The sequence below is a fragment of the Pelodiscus sinensis genome, chromosome 8 (assembly GCF_052426305.1).
Source record: "Pelodiscus sinensis isolate ZL-2025 chromosome 8, ASM5242630v1, whole genome shotgun sequence".
Lineage (NCBI taxonomy): Eukaryota > Metazoa > Chordata > Testudines > Trionychidae > Pelodiscus > Pelodiscus sinensis.
The window spans coordinates 3,340,976-3,361,575 of NC_143059.1; the positions used below are offsets into that span (position 1 = coordinate 3,340,976).

Below are 20,600 nucleotides of genomic sequence, written 5' to 3' on the forward strand. Positions count from 1 at the left end.
GGGTGGGGGGCACGGCCGTTTTTAGCGGCTTCCTTGGTGCTCCCGGAGCCTTTCCCCGCCGCAGTGAAAGGGTCTGTGAGGTGGATCGAGTCACTGGCTTACTCCAGCTCCTGAGGAGGTTAACGTCCCCCTCCCCCTTGGTTTGGCTGACAGAGACCGGTGTGTGTTCAGACTGTACGCTGTGTGGAGGGGGGAGAGGCCGGTGTTGTGGGGCAGACGCCTGACGCGGTTTCCACGCTCGCTTTGGGTGCAGACTTGTCTTTTTCCCTGGGTCCTGAGAGCGATGGATTTATATCTGTCTGAACCCCCAAGCCCCTCCTCAGAGCTCTTCTGGCCCCTGGTGTGGCCCTGCATTTTCTTCCTCGCTTTCTCTTCCCCGCTCCCTACACCTTGTTGCTTTTCAGCGGCTTTTTGTTGCTGTCCCTGGTCTGGGGAATTCTCCAACTTCCTCCCAACGCACCTTTTTAAAGCCCTCTTCCTCATCCCAGTGGTGCGTTTCGTTTCATTGCCAGTAACCCGGAGCGCCGTGTCATTCCAGTGCAAACAGCCTCCCTTGTTCGGAGCGCCAGCTCTGCCCCTCTCTGTGTGTGCAAGGTGGAAGCAGCGTGCGGGGGAATGTCCATCCTTGGGAAAGTGAAGCCGGGTTAATTTTTAACAGACTGCAGAAAGTCACACAGTCTGCTGACAAGGAGGCCTTCTTTCCCTCGCCATGCCATTTCCAAAGGGCCAACGATAGAAGCGAGGAAAAGAATCGCCTTCTTTTGGGGTCCAAAGGGCTTCCCCCACAACCTGAACCAACTGCCTGAGTAGCTAGATGCTTATTTACCAAGCTCAACGCGGCTGAGCTCCCACGGAAGAAAGGAGCGGAGGTTGGTTCTGTCAGCAGCCATGTTAGCAACCCAGTGGTCACCTCAGTGCGAAAGGAAGCACCAGTTCTGAGAAGCAAGAAACGAAAGTGAAACCCAGGAAAAGCGCAACTGGAATAGACCCAGCCTGCCGAGCCGTCCCACGTCCTCTGTGCAGAATAAGCAAGGGGGGGGGTCTCGGCGCCTTGCAGGCCGGACACGAGGGAGTGTCATGAACAGGTTGCAGGGGGATGTGCGGGCAAGGCCGGAGGAAGATGGGGAACGGGGCTGGGCAGAGGGGCGTTCTTGTGGCCTCTGACTCAGTTCTCCGGGGTGATATCAGGGTGGTTCCCCTACGTGGGACAAATGCAGATGTGTCCCGGCCAGGTGGAGTTGGGGTGCGGGTGAGGCGCTGACCCTGAAGATAGAACTCTGCAGCAAGGCGGCCTCCACGGACACAGCGCTCGTGTGAGCTTGCAAGTCAGTCAGACCACAGGCTGGCAGGAGCGCTGGGCGTGGGACTCTCGTGCAACGGGGGTGTAGAATCTCCTCGCACGAAGGAGGGGGGGACAGCATGGTGGGACTGAGGGCAAGGGGGCCAGAGCAGGTGGGGGCAGGGGCCCTGGCTTCACCCCTTGTGAAAGTGCACAGGCTGCCCTCCCACTTTTCACAGGCTGGGAGGGGGAGTGAAGGGTGGGGGGAGAGGGGGCAGTGGGGCGGCAGGGTCTTGGGGGGAAGAGGCAGCACAGGAGCAGGGCTTTGGGGAATGGGAAGGCATGGGGGCTCGGGGGGAAGCAGATGGTTTGGGGAAGGGGCCTTGGAGGATGGGGGGCAGGTAGCCCCCCACTTTTAGGGGGCTTGTGTGACCCACACACCTCCTGGGTGTGGTGGTCTGTCCCTGTTGAGGCCACTTGCAGAGAGAACAATGAGTCTGCTCTACAGCCTTAGCTGTTGGCCCAGCTGTAGAAGCTCAGGCGCTAGACTCCAGAGGGCCCCGGTTCGATTCTGCCCCCCGATGGCCAGGGTCTGTCAGCGTTACGCTTGCCCCGTTCCCGATGGGGGGGATGGTAGCTCCGGAGCCTGCTACCGCCTGCAGGGAAGGAATGCCCATAAGTATAAGGAATGTCCCACAGGATGGGGATGAGGCAGGGCAGGGCAGGCCGAGGGAGAAATGGCTGCCCGTGGGCCTCAGGACGACAAGCTGGTGTCAGTCCTGCATTGCCAGGGTGAAGGCCAGGGGCATGTTCTGCGTTTGGACTCCTGTTTGCCCTGAATAGGGGGGCTCGTGGCTACAAGAACACAAGGGAGCTAAGGTGGGTGGTATCCCCTGGCTGCCAAGTCAGAATCTCTTGTATCGAGGCTATTTTGTCTCTGGTGGTGTCTTCTGCACTGGCGTGTTTCTCAGAAATGCCTCGCTGTTACGGCCGCAAGAGCACAGAGCAGGCCGGCGACATGTTCGTGCCAGACCTCCCCCCCCCCCCGACATCCCGTGTGGCATTTCGGTGGTGGGAGCAGCGATCATAGAATCACAGAACACTAGGACTGGAAGGGACCTCGAGAGTCATTGAGTCCAGCCGCCCGCCCTCATGGCAGGACCAAGCACCGTCTAGAGCATCTCTGACAGGCGTCTGTCCAACCTGCTCTTCAATATCTCCAGAGATGGGGATTCCACAACCTCCCTGGGCAATTTATTCCAGCATTTAACCACCCTGACAGGTAGGAACTTTTTCCTAATGTCCAACCTAAACCTCCCTTGCTGCAGTTTAAGCCCATTGCTTCTCGTTCTATCCTCAGAGGCCAAGATGAACAAGTTTTCTCCCTCCTCCTTATGACACCCTTTTAGATACCTGAAAACGGCTCTCATGTCCCCCCTCAATCTTCTCTTTTGTAAACTAAACAAACCCAATTCTTTCAGCCTTCCTTCATAGCTCATGTTCTCTAGACCTTTCATCATTCTTGTTGCTCTTCTCTGGACCCTCTCCAATTTCTCCAGATCCTTCTTGAAATGCGGTGCCCAGAACTGGACACAATACTCCAGCTGAGGCCTGACCAGCGCAGAGTAGAGCGGAAGAACGACTTCTCAAGTCTTGCTCACAATGCTCCTGTTAATGCAGCCCAGAATCATGTTTGCTTTTTTTGCAACAGCATCACGCTGTTGACGCATATTTAGCTTGTGGTCTACTATAACCCCCAGATCCCTTTCTGCCGTACTCCTTCCCAGACTGTCGCTTCCCATTCTGTGTGTGTGTGAAACTGATTGTTCCTTCCTAAGTGGAGCACTTTGCATTTCTCTTTATTAAACTTCTTCCTGTTTACCTCAGACCATTTCTCTAGTTTGTCCAGATCATTTTGAATTATGACCCTATCCTCCAGAGCACGTGCAACCCCTCCCAGTGATAGGAAGTGCAAGGAAGGCTCACTGGAGATACTGCTTCTGTGCCCAGCTTGCCCGCTTGCCAAGGGCTGCCTCATGAGGGCGTGGCACGTGTTTAACTGGAGACCCTCCACGTGTGTATGAACCAGCTGTGGGTAATAGGGTGCCAGGTGTCCGGTTTGACCTGGTCAGTCCAGTACTTTCACCTCCTGTCCAGTAAAAAAATTCAGAAAGTACCAGACACCTAAAATGTCCGGTATTTTCTGATTTTTTTTCCCGGCCAGCAGGCGAAAATCCCGCGTGCTTACCGGGTTCTGCTGGGGAGCTGTCTGGCCCAGAGCAGGAAGACAAGATGGCGGACGGCCGCCAGCAGCCTGGTCAGGCCGAAAAGCCTCAAAAGCGTTTCCTAAAAGGGCCATGCTGTTTCTTTCAATTTTTAATTTTTTTTTTGCTCAATAACTTTGATCTCCCCCCCCCCCCCCCCCCCCAACAGAATTTTCTCCCCGGTGGTTTGTTTTTTTTGTTTTTTTGGGTGTGAGTGTGTTCGGTATTTTTGGTTAAACCATCTGGCAACCCTAGTGGGTAACCACTTATCTCACCTGCGAGATCAAAATGATCGTGTGTGTGTGTGTGTGTGTGTGTGTGTGTGTGTGTGTTTTGTGGGTGGTTCTGAATCCCTCCCAGACTGGCACATCATACTGGGCTTCTCTGCTCTCTCCTCCTGGGCTTCTTTGGTCTCTCTCCAGAGTTGCTCCTCTCATCACATGGTACTTTCTTATCCCACCCCTGCAGGTCAAATGCACCAGCTGCCGCAATGCTTCCGCTTCCCCCAACAGGGCAGCAACGTGGTGTGAGCCTGAACCACGCTCAGCTCCCTTGGGTGAGGCGGCTGCGGCCTTGCCTCATGTCCAAGGGGGACCCGGGCCTCGCTTTCCCAGCTGGAATGCTGCCTAAGTCCCTTGCTGCTTCCAGGATTTCACAACTGCAGCTGAGCGTGCCCAGTGAGCGCTGGACTTGGGGTCCACGCGGAGGTGCCGATCCGTAGGCAGGGGTTGTCCACAGATGACCCGTAAGGGTGCAAGCTAAGCGGATAGATGACTCAGCTCTGCCGGGCTGCCCAGTGCAGATTCCTATCCAGAGGCTGAGAGGTGCCCTGGAGAAGTTGCTGACTCTCACATGCCTTGTGGTGGAAGAGCGAAGCACGAGGAAACCGCAGCTGTCCGCTCCAGGCAGATCAAGTCAGCAGTCGGGAGGAAATGGATGACAGGCCGGATGTGTGCGCTGCGCGTAACAACACTCAGTACGTTAAAATAACTCCCTGCTTCCCATTGGCTTGTATTTCTAGCAAGCTGCCGAGCAGGTGGCCGGCCTAAGTTCTTCTCAGGGCTTGGAGTGGGCGTGACAGGTGCAGGGTGAAATCCAGCCGCCCGGCCGGCCATGCCTCTGAGCGCGGAGGGCGTGGCCGGCCCAGGAGAGACCTGCCTGGAGTTGCTCTCTGCCATGTGGCTCCTCGCACTGCTGGGCTGTCCACCCTTCGACGGGGTGCGGCCAGGGTCAGGGACTCATGGGACCTTGCCCGGCTGCTGTGCTCACGAGCCCTGCGGCACCCTGGTGTGGGGCTGCTTTGGGGCAGGAAGGACCCTTCCCCGTCCGACCGGGATCCGTGTTTCTCCAGGGAGCGGCTGACCGCACTCGTTACTGACCGAGAAAACTCAGGTCAGGTAGCGCCCTGCTGCTCCTGGGATCAGGCCCTCTCAGATGGGGTCTCTCACCTGGAGTTTGGCACTAGAGATCACGAGAGGGTCACTGGCGGGTGCCTGCACAGCGTGGGGAGGCCGATTCTGCCGGTCCCTTTGGGCCTGCGTCCTGCCAGGGACAGCAAACTGGGCTATGCGCTCGTGCGGGTCGGTCCAGGTCTCAGTGCCGGGGGGGCTCAGTCGCTCGGTGTGGCCCCCTCCGTGTGGCCCCGCTGCGTTGGCCAGGCCGGGCTCAGACGTTTCGGAATGAAGGAGCTGGTGAGGAATTCACAGCCAAAGTCGCCGCCTGCCCCGGCTGCTCCCTCAGCCGTTAATCCCGCGACTGGTTAATGTGGCTCACTCCGCTTTCACCCTGCTAGGGCTCCGTGTCCACAGCCTCCGGGCAGTCGGCAGGACTAGGGCTCTGAGCACAAGCCAAACCGTTCAGAAGCTGTAACCAGTCCCAGACACGCTGTTGGCCCGACCGCTCCGTTCACAGGAGCACAGAACTGGAAGGGGCCTCGCGAGGTCTGCTAGGCCGGTCCCCTGCACGCAAGGCAGGACTAAGCATTAGACCACCCCGGACAGGCGTGTGTCTAACCCGCTCTTAGAAATTTCCAACAACAGAGATTCCACCACCTCCCTAGGCATCTTCACCACCCGGACAGGTAGGGAGTTTTTCCTAATGTCCAACCTCAACCCCCCCTTGCTGCAGTTTAAGCCTCTTGCTGCTTGTCCTGTCCTCAAAGGCCAAGGAGAACAATTTTTCTCCCTCTTCCTTGGAACACTCTTTTAGGTACCTGAAAACCGCTCTCATGTCCTCTCCCAGTCTTCTCCTTTCCAAACGAAACAAGCCCAATTCTCTCAGTCTTCCCTCATCGCTCATGTTCTCTAGACCTTTGGTCGTTCTTGTTGCTCTTCTCTGGACCTTCTCCAATTTCTCCACAGCTTTCCTGACTCAGAGTGTCAAGAGGATGACCCCAACCACAGGGCATGGAGGAGGGTCTCAGATGGCCATATTGCGCTGTGGCTCCATTTCTTCAAGAACACGTGTTGGGCTGAGCCTTCTCTGCTGTTCCCTCCTTGATGCAGTAGTGTCTGTCCTCTACCCTGGCCTCTTCTCTTTCCACTAGGCCTGGGCCCTGACTCCTCTTCCCTTTGCTTCCTTCACTCCTGTTCTCGTGAGACTGAATATTCGGGGAGAAAATCCAAACGCTGTTCAGCCTTTTCCCCCTAACTTTGGCTTACCACACCCCCAGCTCCACCGTGTTCCTCCCTTCCCTGCCTCTTCCGAAATATCCCGGCAGCTCCCGCCTCCGCTAGCTCTCCTCAGCACTTGTCTTCCTGCTCACATGGCCACTGTTCTCTGTCCACAGTCTCCAATGACTGACGCTATCCAGCCGGCACTTTCGCGCGGTGCCTGCAGGCTTCCGTGTGAGTCTTGCAAGGGCTCAGCTTACGGTTCGCTCCCAACACCCCAGTTCCACATACCAGGGCCTCCTCCGCTCTCTGACTTTTTTTCCTTTGTCCACATAAAAGATGGATGGAGGGGCATGTTGCAGAAGGTCGGTAGCTATTTCCATCGGTCTCATTTGTCTGAACATGCTTCTGTCAGGGTCAGTTCCATCAGACGTGCACAGAAGGACACAGAAAACAGCGGCGGTGGGAGTTGGTCTCCCCAATGGCTTGTATTCGCAGGCGCTCACTTCGATGCACCGGGGCCTGATCTTTTGGAGGATCTGAGCCCCCGCGACTCCAGAAGACGTGGATGAGATGTTAGCGCCTCGGACCGCGAGGTCCCACGTGGGCACCCAAAAGAGGGCAGAGTGACTTTTAAATTAAGGCATGTTACAGCCCTGGTTTGAATCATTTACAAAGCCTCCAGCCGAGGTACATGGATAAAACAACCAAGCCCACAGATCTGAAAAGGGAGGCTAGTGTAACCTGAGACTAAAATGTTGTAGCTGTATCACACAGGCTGGCTTTTCAAATGCCGCTGTGGGTCAGGTTCCTTTTCTTTGAGCTTTGCCAACCTACCGGATGGCAGAGACTCTGTTCCAACACACAAGCACTTCGGCAGGCAGGTCCTTACACTCACGTGGCCAGGCACTTGGACTTCAATGTGACCGCTCTGGTGCAAACAGATAGGCCACATCCATTCAAACCAGAACTGCTGTTTCAATACAATGCATTCACAAGGTTATCCTGACCGCCACACTTGGGTGCTTTTGGCAGCCACACGTACGAGGCAAAACTCTAGGCTCAGTTCCTGCCCAGGTCACTTCTTGTTTTTTATTGTCTTGTGCGGGGGTGAAATCACAAAAGTCCCCTTAGGATTGTCCCCAGGTGTGTTGATTGTGCTACTGACACCTGCGTTCCTGCTCTGTGGGACTCCTCGCCACCCTGTCCTGCTGGGCCGGTGTGACAGCGAGTCGGGGTCCTTCTATCCTGCAGCCCCGTAACAGCAAGAACAGGCTCCGCCAGGCAGTAGAACAGGGAGGGGTTTCTTGCTTCTCCAGATACAGCACAGCATAGACGTGATGTGTCTACAGGAGTCTGGGCCAGGATGCCTCAGCCCCCTTGAGATGGGTCCCTAGATTCCAGCCCCCTCCTTAGTCTGTTTCCTTCCTGGTTCCAGCCCAAGAGTCCTCGCTCCCAGACCCTGCCCCCAAACCAGGAGTTCGTCTCCCCTCCCTTCCTTTGTCTCTCCCCTGGGGAAGGGGCCTTGTTATCAGGTGTCCGGGCTAATACACATGTGGGTGAGTCAGTGGGAATCACACAGCACAGCACAGGGGGACACTGGGTTACAGAGCAGACAGCACCCCCACTACGTCACAGCTAGATCCCCTGGTCTCCTTCAGACAAGTCGCAGATTTGGGGTACCATCCCCCCACAGAGCAGCACTGACACCGAACTCCAAGAGGGCTCCACTTTAAGGGTGTAGCACCCAGGAAACCGACCCCCAAAGGGATCCAACTCCCAAACAAATCCTTGTCGCTCTGTGTAAAAGTTTGACACACAGAAAGCTCATAAAGTTAGTTCCTTTGTCAATGAAAGAGAGAGATGCGCAGTGGTTGGCAATTATTTACCCTGGACCTGATAAGAAACAAAAACGTTTTTATTAAGTATAAAATGTAGGGTTTAAGTGGTTGCAAGAGAAAACAGTCAGATCAAAGTAAAGTACCAAATTAGAATAAACAACCAATGCTTAACCAGTTCTCATCTACTACGAAACTAGTTACATGCAAATTCTTGCCCTAAACAGCTGTTCTTATTCAGGTAAAAGGTTTAAATCAGAGTTGATCTTTTACAGCTTCTTCAGAGTTCTTTGTTTCCTGTTATGCTGGGCCAGCTGAAGACAAAGGTTGTCTGTGTCCCGTTACTTAAAGAGACCTTTCCCCAGAGTGGGAATCCTTGATTTTGCATTCCCCACCCCCAGGGAAAAATGCCAGGTTCAAAATGGATTCCAGTGCCAGGTGGCATGATGGCAGGTCTTCCTAGGGCCATTACAGGACAAACAAGGCTATTCACCAGTTGTGCAGTTGATCACTAAGCCATCAGGTTTCCGGGCTGTGAGTGATGGCCCTCATTGACACGTTGAGTACTATAAACAGACCCCCGTTTCATAGTCCAACTTTGCAGCCAAGAATGAGACCTGTGTAAAAATGGGAGATGCAGATCCAGCAGATTGCGTCTACAAAACCGATAGGTTACACGAGGAATTTTGTCTAAAGCATCTTTGAGTTCCGCATGTTCATTCACAAGCCAGTTCTCATAAGGCATGGGGGGCGGGGGGAGTCTACCATGCTAGGAGATGGACAAACAGAACAAAAAGTCAGCCCCTATTCCAAGGATGTAGCATTTGAAATCAGTGGAGACTTGAGCTCCTAATGGAGCCCTGATAAGTCACTTCAAACTCTCCTGGCTTAAGGAAGTTCACTGTATCCCCCGGCCTCTGGAAATGTCTCCTGGGCAGCTGGCTTACCAATGCTGTTTGAGTTTGGTATGCTCACTGGGAGGATGCGTGCGAGGCAGGGGGCTTGTCTGACGTCGGCTTTGCTGAGCTTTTAAAACTTTCTAGCTGGTACAATCTCTAGCAAGTTATTGGTAGATTGTTGAGATTTTCCGTGGTGGGCGTCTTATCTTTTTTTGTAAACATCTCAACTTACACTTTTAATTAGTTAGAAGAACTAGCCACATGGACGTTTTAAACGAAACGATTTCAATAAGAAAGCAGTCATTTAGAAAGCATTACTATTTTCCCAAAGCCATGCCAGAAACTAGTCGTTTCAGAAACTTTGAGCCAGGGCTTTTATTGTTGTAAGAATACCAAGAACCAGCTAAACAAAACTCCAATGTCCCTGCCGTCATGGCAGCTTGGGGAGTAGGTTTTGGCTGGGGAAGGTACTGTAGTGACTTCTCTCTGTTGTGGTGGGACCCAAGTCCTAGTCGTAGGTGAGAGGCCTGTGAACGAAATTCCTCTAGCCACCCCTTGGCTAGTCCTGGAGGCCCAGAGACTCTGGCCCTGCTGGCTGGCTCCTTGCCCCTCCTGCCCGTGGCATGGGAGGCCCACTTCTCCCTCCGTGTCAACCCTGATTTAAAGGCATATGTTGGGAGCTGGCCCGTGGAAAAGATCCAAGCTGGGAATAAAGGAGTTAACTCTTTTCTTGTTCTTTCTAGTAAAAAAAAGAAATCTTTACTTTGTGACCATGATAGTGATATATATCTATCTATCTATATATATATCTATATATATATCTATCTCTCACACACACACTCTCACACACACACACACACACACACACACACACACACACACACACACACACACACTTCCTCCCCGTCATTCCCAACCCCCCCCACACACAGATATTTCCTCCCCCTCGTTCCCCCCCCAAAAAAGAGTCAGCATGAATTTCAAAACAGATACCAGTGGTGGTTGTGTTTAAATTCTTGCAGGGCGGGGGAGGAAGAGCGGCGAATGCTGAACACACATGGCCAACATACAATAACTTGCTTAATATCCTGAATTCTGTGATAAGAACACGTGTCAAGATGGTGTCATTGCAAGGGCTTCTTGTAAATGCCCCAAAATGTCAGTAAATAAAATTCTCCTGAAATGAAACAAGCCACAGAACAAGCAGGAACCCACCCGTCTGAGTGGGGAGTTGTGACTCGCTGGCTAGTGTGCGCACTTGGTGGACCTAGGACGAGTCGGTAAAACGCATCAAGAGGCTTGAAATTTTGGGGGCCAAATTCCTCCCAAAGGCAATTCATGGGGAGTAGAGCCAGTCGGGGCGTTGCAGGGGCATTGGCAGACCTGGCGGGTGGGGCTGGGGTTGCATGCATGAGCGAGTCGGGTGGGTTTGGAGCAGTAAGGGGGGCCCCAGTGTTTTGATACAACTCTCTGTGGTGAGCAATGCAAGTAGTCCCCCAAAAGCCAGCCCCTTTTGGGCGCGAAGGGGGACTTGCTTTGGGAGAGGTGTGTGCCTAAGATTTGCTCTGCCAGCTGATGACCAAATTCTTGTCGCTGAGGATGATGTCGAGTCTTGTTTTCATGCGAGTCGGGCTGTTGAATCAGTATATTTGGAGCTGCCTCAGCAGTTTTGGGGAGCTGGATGTCTCCGTGAACAAATGCAAGCCGTCCCCAGACATCCCCTTCTGGGAGTAAATGAGGAAACTCGGCCGATTCCCCTTTCTCCCCCTAGATCCCGTTTTCTCAGCTCTTGGGTAAGAGTTTTGACGGGTTCTCTTTTTAGAACGCCTCGAGGTGTGTGCCCATGCCAGTGGCCTAATGGGACGCCATCTGCTTTGTTTAGATTCTGGCTGCGATTCTGTGACCGATACGGAGGCGGAGGACGAGAGACACCCCGTTTATTCCAAGAAACTCGCAATGAGTCAGCCGCACAGGGGCTCTGAGAGTGCCCTGGGAGAGGCGGTGGTGCTGCCGGAACGCATCCGCTGTGGGGTACAGTATGTCCGTTGCCTCTCGCGTTCTCCACGGGGGCTGAACCGTGCCCGTGCTCTGCATTGCCAGGCTGGGAGCCCCGAGCTCCGTTCTTCTCCTCCAGCCCTGCCCACATGGTCCCTTCTCCAGAGATCCTGCCCCCAGCCTAGGCGCAGCACTGGGATACTGTCCTGTGGTTGTCCTGGCTGTGCGGGGCAAGCGTTAAACAGGGTTGCCACCCATCCTGAAGGTTGTGCATGAGACTCAGGCTTTTCTGAGTGTACCCAAGTAGGTGGGATGTACTAAGTGGTGCTGAACATTCGGGCCCTGGTGTTATCGCCCCAAAGGTCCCTTGGCACTTCCTGGATCAGTTTCCTGTCTCTTCTGAAAGACAGCAGCTCCGTCAGCAACTCCCCCCAGCCACCAGCCCCCTCAAATGGCGATTCTCTGTGCATGTGCCCCAGCAAAGTCTGGCCCAAGAGCACCATCTGATGGAGCGCTGACCCGGCTTAGCGTGGGACCCGATGGCCTGCAGCTTGTGGTCCTGTCTCTTATGGATGCCGGGAAACCCAACAGCTAAGCGGCCCCGCGGTGTTGCAATCTGACCACCAGCTGACGTTACTTCCTGTTCCTGCACCGCAGTTTCGCCTGTTCATGCGACGACACCAGGTCTGCGGCAGGCACTCGGCGTGTTTCCCAGCTCGTCACGGCGTGGCCACGTCCCAGGCCTGGCCAGCCTCACCGTGTTTGGCGTCTGGTTGGAGCCCACGTCCCTGGAGCCACGTGTCTCTGGGCCACTCCGCTTTTATTTAGAGTTTCTGGCCTTCCTGGCCGCAGAGACGCTTGCAAGCACGAGCCACCCAGGCTCAGAATAGTAGGCAGCTGAGAACCCCAAACCTGCTTCACGGGAATGTTTAAGCCATTCATGATGTTTTGCCTCGGACTCCTGATTTTTGGATGCCGGGGTTGGCGGTGCTGCAGTCGCCTCGTCTCACGTGGCAGCAGCGTCCTGGGCATTTCTGGCTCAGGTTCAGAGCAGCAAAATGTGCTCCCGTATTGGGAGAGGGGCGGCTCTGAAACTGACTACGGCCCCCCTTCTGGATCTGCAGGTGTGGAGAGTAACAGGTTGAAACTCATCTCTGTTACTGGGACAAGGGCCCCTTTAACGGCAGCAGTGCCCCCTGCTGGTCACTGTGCGTAACAGAATTTGAGCCTCCAGGGGTGTTCCTAAGATTCTCCTACCTGTGTGGGACGGGAAGCAGGGCGGCCGAGCCAAGTCACACCCTGGAGGACAGGAGCATTCCTCGACGGGACGGAAGGGGATGCAATAGACAAGGAGGAAGTAGCTGGCTGCGTTTTGTGAAACGTCTCCCGGGTTTCACCGAGAGCCCCGCCGCAAAGGGCAAAGCGAGCCAGGAAACCGGCTGTGTGCCGGGCAGCCTCGAGGCTTGTGGGGCGGAGCCACGTCTAAACCAGGAACCTGTCGGGAACTTCCTGGACCGCTGGAGCGGCGCTGCTGGCGTGCCTTGTCTCAGGGCGGTTCCAGGTGGCGGCGTGGCCTCGTGCCTTTGCAGCGCTGTGCACGCTGTGACGCTTTCTCCGTGGCTAGTGCCTTGCACATGGGGATAACGGGTCCTCGTGAATGAAGCCTTTTCAAACCCATGTGCTGTAGGTAACTCGCCTCTGCCTTTGCTGCCTCCCGTTTCAAATGAAGATCAGGGCAATGCCTGAGGTGTCACGGGCAGTGGCTCGGCAGAGAACCCAGACCCCGGGGCATGACGCCATCCTAGGGCCGAGGGGGACAACAGAAGCTGAGGTAGGCTTTCTCTGTCCATTTTGGTACCTAGAAAAGGCCGAATCCTCTTCTTCTGATTGCCTCTGTCCCCCTGGCACGGTTAAGACACCCTGCATACGAGACTGAGAGCATGAAAGCATCCTACAGGATACTCCGGTTGCAGTCACTGCCGGAAATGACTTGTTCATGGCATTAAACCACTGAAATCGCATGGAAGGTGTTGGTGATCTTCCGAGCCGCGGCTCCTGGAGAAAAGGGCAACGCGATATTTACTGGCCCGTCTCAGAGCGGTGGCCGGGTGAGTCTGTATCTGCAGAAACACAAGGAGTCCTGTGGTTTTTCAGGGTTTTTGCCCACCAAAAGCTTCTGCCCCAATAAATCGGTTGGTCTGTGAGGCGCCCCAGGACTCCGCATCGGTGTGGTGATATGCACTGAGCTTGGCTGGGAGCGTTGTTGGTCTTAGGATGAAGTTCTCCGCGCCTGGCAGAAAAGTCCCCCCACCTCCGCTCCTGGCCAGGAATTCGCTCCCCGTCCCAGTCCACCGGTGTGGGTGCGGAGCGAGAGGCACAGAGCGAGGGAGGAGAGATGGACGGACCCCGCCCCCCCGGGCTGGCAGCACAGAAGGACTTTGGGTTCCAGACAGAGCTTTCGCTGGCCACACTGATCAGACGTAGCCGGCGAGCCGAGGAAGTGCCCAGGCCTCTTTGGTGTGAAAAGGAAACGTCCGTTGGTTCCCATTTGCGCTCTCTGATCCTCTCCAGAGCATGAGGGGTGACCACGGCCTGCCCCGGGGGGAGTGAGCAGAACCGGGAATCATCTGGGATCCCTCCCGTCGCCCATTCCCAGCCTCCGGCAAACAGAGGCCAGGGCCCCCTCCCCGCCCAGCCCAGCTCACAGCCGTTGATGGACCGGTCGTCCAGGAATCTGTCTAGCTCTTGTTGAATCCTTTCATGTCCTGGTCTTCACAGCCTCCTCTGGCAGGACAGCTTTTGTCAGTTGGGGGCGGGGAGTGCTTTCCCCCCCCCCCCCCCAACCAACCGAAATGTTGTTGACAAAAATGCTAGAGTATTTAGGTGGTGCTTTTTTCTTTTCCCCAGGGGTGCTCCACCCCGAAGCCCCATCCCACCCCTCCCCCAAGGCCCTGCTCTTCCTCCTCCTCCTCCTCCTCATCCTGCCCCCCCCATGCTCCCCCAAGCCTCTCCTCCACCCGCCAAACAGCCGATAGGGGGTAGGGCCAAACAGCTGTGTCAGGCGGGTGCGGAGCATTCACTGTTGCTTTCCCATGGGGGCGCCAGCCCTGCAGCACCCACAGCCTGGGCACCTCTGCTGGTGCAGACGAAGTCTTAGAAGGGGGGATTGTAGATCCCTTGCGGTTGGAGTTAAGTTGTAGGCAGGGCCCAATGTTAGTCTTGGCGTTTCTCCTTCACATGCTCTTGAGCCCAAAGGAGCCATTCATGAAGCTCTAGTTCACTTCCTGGCTAGTGGATGTTTTGACCAGGCATTAAAACCAATGTTCCCTCTAATTTTTTCCATCCACGTGCAGAATAATTTTTGTCATGTGCACCAAGGCATGTGCAGATGTGCACCACCAATGGAAACACATGCTGCCAGCTGTGGGCATTTGGATTTCTCCTGGGCAGCTGCCCCAGCGCTCAGCTTACAGGGACTCGGATATAAACTTGTCCCCCAAGTCCATCTGCAAGCACCTGGGTGTCTGGCACTTTCTTGGCCTGCCCCAATCCACTGTCTTCAGTTTTATCCTGCTGCCCACAGACCCCAACTACGGAGCTTTGTGTGCGAGGCTGTCATCGGACACGGACGTTTCTAAGCAATCATTTGCAGGGGGCTCCTTTTTCCAAGGGAAGCGTAGACGCCCTGAAGGAGCCGCGCCCATGGTCAGAGCTGGGTTCAGCAGAGACAACAGTGCTGGGGTTGCAATGAAGCCCGGTGTCAGGAAAGTGGGAACCTACATGTTGTGATGCCTTTATTCCTAGGTGCAGACAACGCTTTATATGATCCTGAAATGTAAACTGGATTGTCAAGTGAAAACAGAAGCTGAATTCTCTCCAGAGAACGCCCAGTCGGTGCGTGTGCCAGCCAAGATGGAAAACGAATACACGGTCTCTGTACAAGCTCCTGGTAGGTAGACCCTCTCCTGGTAGGTAGAACAAGCTTGAGGAGGGTAGACCCTCTCCTGGTAGGTAGAGCAAGCTTGTGGTAGGTAGGACAACGTGGGAATTAAACTAATTTTATTTGGCCTGCCCGAGAGTTGTAGACAGGAGCAATTAGAGGCTGGAACACAAAAGCTGTAGGCAGGGAAACCACAAACTTCTATTCCCGGCATCTCTCGCAGCGTGGGACTGGCAGAGTCTCTTGTCTCCTGTGTATGTGTTTCCCCAAAAGGATGGTAATGCTGGCCATCCTCCCAGGGAATTCTGAAGAGCAATTATGTCTTGTAAAGCACTGGGAGGCTAAAGTGCAAAGTGTCGCATTGCCACCCACACGTTAATAGTGGCAGGGCATGAGCGAGAGGTTGGCACCAGTACCGGCGTTCTTCCTACTGGATAGCGTCCAAGGACACAGCTGGGTCGTGGAGGCACAGCATAGAACTCAGGAGGAAGTCTGCCATTTCCGCAGGTTTCGTTAGTTCTCCTTGTGTGGAGGACTTAAAGGGTAAAAGATCAGTGGATATCGAAAGTGAAACGGGCTGGGTGAAAAACGAGACCCCTTCGCTGCAGGCTTGAAGAGCCTCTTTTAGGCTTGGTTGTGGGGGGCTCTAAGACATTGAGGTTCTCACTGAGGAACATTAGGCCCATGCAAAACCAGACAGGGCAAGAAAAGTGAAAGATGGTGTAACCTTCCTGGGGTCAGAGTGACGCTGCAGATCTCTGCTGTGTTTGACGCTTCTCCCCAGTGTCTTTTCCACTTTCTCATTGTCAGTCTCTGTCTTTCACTCCCTGTTCTGTCACTTGCACAGACTCAGTTTACCAATCCGTGTCCTTATCAGGTCTAAACTGCAATAACTCACCTCAATTAATACGTCTGTGCTTCTCCTGCTACGACTTTCTTTTCTCTGTCTGGTTTCCAGTACATCTATTCTTTGCTGTCAACTCCATCCAGTTGTTCTTATCTTGTAGCAGTTGTTTATTCTTACTGGTCTAATTTTTGTGGCCTTGGTTTATTACACATTAGCTTGTCTTTGCTAGGTCGGACAGGGTGTGCACTGGGTTTACTCCAAAGCTAACAGCTCCCTGCTCTTCCCCCAGCTTTTTGCAGAGTCCAAGAATTTCACAGATAAGACGCACACACCACTTTTATCAGCCCAGTCTAAACTGCTGCATCAGCCCAAACAGGGACGAAAAGCAAACATGCCTTTCTCCGTCTTAACAGTAATATATATAATAATGACTTAATACATAGGCGCGGTACAGTATTCATTACTAAAGCCTCTCACAAACTGATGAGTGTAGCTTGCTCTTTAATTCATGCAAAACTATTGGTTTCTTCTGGGTTTGTAAAACACCCAAACGGAAAGGTTTTTGACCCAGAGTTTAGCAGTGGGGATCCCGAGGCATCTTACGAATAGAACCCTGAACGGATACAAAATTTGCATTTGCAAAAATGAGCCATGGCCATCTGCATCCAGGCCCGTGAATGCGGATCCCTGCAGATATAAAGTGGCTGTCCGCATGTTTGCAGGGTTCTAGATACAACATTTGCATCTGCATCCATATCTGCAAAAATGAGACGTGGATAACCTTGGCTCGGATCCCCGCAGCTATAAAGCGGATACCCATGGATTTGCAGGACTCTGCTTATCAATTTGTGGTGGTTATACAATACTGTTAGTTAATTCACATCCATGTTATATTGCTTGAGTCAGGCGGCTCTGTTACTTCATTTGAGAAAAGGTCTTCATTAGAACTGGGCAAAATTTTGCATCTGAAAGTTTTTTCCATCATAAATTCAGGCTGAGCCGAGACATTTTGTGAAGTCATGTCAGACTCATCGAATGGCTTTGGGGGGGACAGCGCCTCTTCTGGCTGTCTGATTGTTTCCCTTTCCTTTGAAAGACTTAGCGCCTGGAGCGGCATCTCTGCGGCTGTATTCAGGGGACTTGATGGTGGGGGAAGTGGACATCAGCTACTACACTGACATGGAAGAGATCGGTAACCTGTTGGCCAATGCAGCTAATCCCGTGGAGTTCATGTGTCAGGTAATGAGAGTGGAGAAAAAGCCACTTTTGAAATACCCCTGCCTGGGGCAGGAGGTGGGCAAACAAGATTCCCAAAGCGCCGAGCAGGGAAGAGTTCACCGGAAGGGGAGAAGTGTGAGATGTCTGCGTGCGGCCAGTATGAATTAGGTCTAACCAAGGTTCCCATCTGCAGAAAGCAGAATGTACTCTGTCCCTTAGCAGAACTATGGTAACTCCCAGCTCATGGGAAGTGGAGTCATTTAACCCCCACGTCCCGCCATTTAGACTTTACTACCTTCAGAAACTGGGTTTTACAGAACCCGGAATAAGGCGTCAAGAAAAACCCAAATCATTTGGAAATCTAAACATCAGAGCCACCTGCCACCTGTGAAACTGACCAGGCCTGTAGAGCGTTTTGCAAAAGAGTAAAAGTAACTCGTTCATTTTTCACTCCCGTTTCAAAAACTGATGTAACCTTGGCGTTCCAGGCGCGTTCGCCGCGCTTCCAACCTGAATACTCCAAGTCACTGAGAATGGCAGTTCCTGATCATGTAACTAAATGAATCATGAATATGCATGAGAGAGCTGTTTAAATTGCACATACAACCTTTACCTTTGACTTTCCCGGCCCCTGGCGTGTTTAGCATTCTTTTCTCTTGACTTAGCTTTCGGTAAGGTTTATTTTTAACCTACTTTAGACATCCACACTCAACTGAAAATGCCTCCAACATAAATTACTTTTCATTTGTGTTCAGGCCTTTAAAATAGTGCCATATAATATAGACACTCTGGACAAACTGTTGACTGAGTCCCTGAAGAACAACATCCCGGCAAGTGGCTTGCATCTGTTTGGAATCAACCAGCTGGAGGAAGAAGATATGACGACAAGTAAGTGTTTAAAAAGCATCCCCACTATAACTCTGCCTGTGTAACAAATAGCTGTAAAGTGAGTCACTTAAACCAGTATTTCTCAACCTTTTTTTATAAAGTTAAAAAAGTACCCCCTTTTCCAAAAAAACATATAAGTACCCCCAGTACCTACAGTTTTTAGACACACAATTTTTTTTTCTACCATTGCAACACGTTTGTTTAAACAACTTAATCGTAGCTGGGTGGGCGATGAAATTTTTGGATGTAAAAAGTACAAAAATAATAAACCGCTGTAAAACTTAAAATAAAAATTCAGTTTTCTCCAAATTTCAGTTGTTGATGTACCCCCCCAAGACTTCTCCCGAGTACCCCACTGGTACCACTGGTTGAGAAACACTGACCTAAACCACCATGTGAAATGGAACTATGGGGCTGTAACACAGAACAGGTAGAGGAAAGAACCATTTTAGTGGGCCTAGAGCAGGTGGGACAACAATCGACGGCCAACATTTTCAAAAGTGCCTAATGCTGTTGAGCACCCGATGGGAGCCATTTTAAAAAAAATAGGTAGCAGGTTTAAAACAAACCAAAGGAAGTTTTTCTTCACACAGTGCACGGTCAGCCTGTGGAACTCTTTGCCACAGGATGTTGAGAAGGCCAAGACTATAACAGGCTTCAAAAAAGAACTAGATTGAGGTGAAGCCAGCTGCCTCCCTTAGCGACAAGGCTCCTGGAAGGGTGCCTCAAACAGGCTCTAGGTTTGACTCGATTCTCTGCCCACCTTGCTATTCCCAAGCAATGCACACAGGGCACAATGCAGCGCCAGCGTGTGGTAGGCACGGGCGCCCTCCTGCAGCATTTCCAAGCGTCTCTGAAGCTGCGGTTTTCAGGGCTACGCGGCGCTTTGGAAATGCCGTAAGGGATTTGGATGCCAAACTCCCAGGAAAGCCAACGGGAACCAGGATCCAGATGTCCTAGACGGCTCGTTCTGGTTCCGCTCCATTCTGACGGGAGCGGCTCTTCCCGGGATATTCAGCGTGCCTCCCCCTCTGCTAGCCACTGCCCTCCTTGCCCTCCGGGAGGCGCTCGATTCCGAAAAGCCTTTGTTCTCCCAGATCAGCGGGACGAGGAGCTGCCGACTCTGCTTCACTTCGCTGCCAAGTACGGGCTGAAGAACCTCACGGCACTGCTGCTCACGTGCCCGGGAGCCCTGCAGGCCTACAGCGTCGCCAACAGAGCCGGGCACTACCCCAACAACATCGCCGAAAACCACGGCTTTAAGGACCTCCGGCAGTTCATTGACGAATACGTGGTAAGAGGGAGCCGGGTGTGGCGGGGGGCTGGCGCGCGTGGCGTCGTAAAGGCTGCCCCGATGGCTGTCCGTCGGGCTGGGAACCCGAGCGTGGTGGGCGGGGGCCGGGGCTCGCAGAGGGCAACAGAAGAAGTTAGACACAGACGGTGCCCTCCACCCATGGCCTTTGGGACCAGCGCGCTGCTACCCCTGCCTCCGTGAATGAGGGTGAGAAACTCCAGCCATCTCCAAACATTTCTTTGATCCATACCCCACAACTGTCACAGGCCTGGTCTGGTCTTTGCAAGCTGTTTCTCCTAGGCCTGTGGCGAGAGAAGCAGCGACTAATGTTCCCACTAAGTTTGCATCCGTGTGCAGAATAAATTTTGTTCGGTGCACCAAGGCCTGTGCAGATGTGCACCACCAATAGAAACGTACGCTGCCGGCTGTGAGGGCTTTGCGAATCAGCTGGGCAGCACTTGAATTTCTCCTGGGCGGCTGCCCAAGCGCTCTGCTTCTAGGGAACCCTGTCCGTGAGGCTAGAGAGAGCAGCCCCTATGCACTGACTGGCGTGTCCCCTACTGTAAGCGCAAGCCAGTGGTCAGTGCTAGTGCGGGAGCACGAGCTGGGGAGGCTGCGGCCGTAGGCAGAGCAGGCAGACGTTCCTGCCAGCAGTTTGGCCGAGAGCTAGGGCTGGGGAGCGGGTCCGGAACGTCTGCAGGCCTCGGAAAGTCGCAGCTGCTCCCCAGCGCCTCAGAGAGTCCCGTCGCCCCGGGAAACGGCAGGGGCCTGCCCGCCCCCAGCGGCGAGGTTTCCTGTGGGTCTCCCGGCACAGGCCGCTTCGTGCTCTGGGGCAGCTCTCGACAAAGGAAGCTGACTCTGGAGTGCAGCCCGGGCCGGCCCTGCCTCCTTAAGGCCTGTCCCCCCCCCCGCCCGTAGCTCAGGGGCCGCGTGTGCTTAGCCTGTATCCTGGCCCTCCCGAGTCCATGAGGCGGGAGGCGGAATGAGCAGAGGCAACTCGCTGGCTGGGGTGTTCCCCTGTCCCTTAATAGCCCCGCCAGGGCCTCAGCATCTCCCCGATCACGGACACCCGGCAGGGAACCTGCACTCTCCCCTCCAGACAGCAGCTGTGGCAGGTGGCAGCTGCTGCAGGACTCCTGCTTCCCCCGTGCTGCCGCCTCCTTCAATGGCTGTTCTGCATTGGGCGGAGGGGTCCTCTCCTCTGTCCCCTCTGGCGCTGGATTCCTGCACTGAGCTCCGCAGAGGGGGGCCGGCCAGGATCTCGAGTTGGTCCGTGTGCTGCTACCGCAGGGCTGGGCAGTAACACGGCGGCGGTTCGCCAGGGTTAGCCCTGCCCGGCCCCTGATGTTCCATTTACCTGCCCGTGTGCAGGTAGGGGCGATCGCAGCTCCCATTGGGCACGGATCTCCATTCCCAGCCAATGGGAGCAGCAGGAAGTGGCGCAGACCAGGACACCGCTTCCCGCAGCTCCCGTTGGCCCCCGATCTCCGTTCCCAGCCAACGGGAGCAGCGGGAAGCGGGACAGA

General features: G+C 54.1%; 1 protein-coding gene across 1 annotated transcript in view; it reads left to right on the plus strand.

Annotated features, from left to right (window-relative positions):
- PIK3AP1 (phosphoinositide-3-kinase adaptor protein 1) overlaps positions 1–20,600 on the plus strand; it is a 62,897-nt gene that overhangs the window by 21,815 nt on the left and 20,482 nt on the right. Inside the window, exons 3-7 of the mRNA XM_075934528.2 lie at positions 10,775–10,923; positions 14,692–14,836; positions 16,771–16,913; positions 17,648–17,780; positions 18,878–19,074. Coding sequence (XP_075790643.2) covers positions 10,775–10,923; positions 14,692–14,836; positions 16,771–16,913; positions 17,648–17,780; positions 18,878–19,074 — 767 coding nt within the window. The remainder of the gene's footprint in view (positions 1–10,774; positions 10,924–14,691; positions 14,837–16,770; positions 16,914–17,647; positions 17,781–18,877; positions 19,075–20,600) is intronic.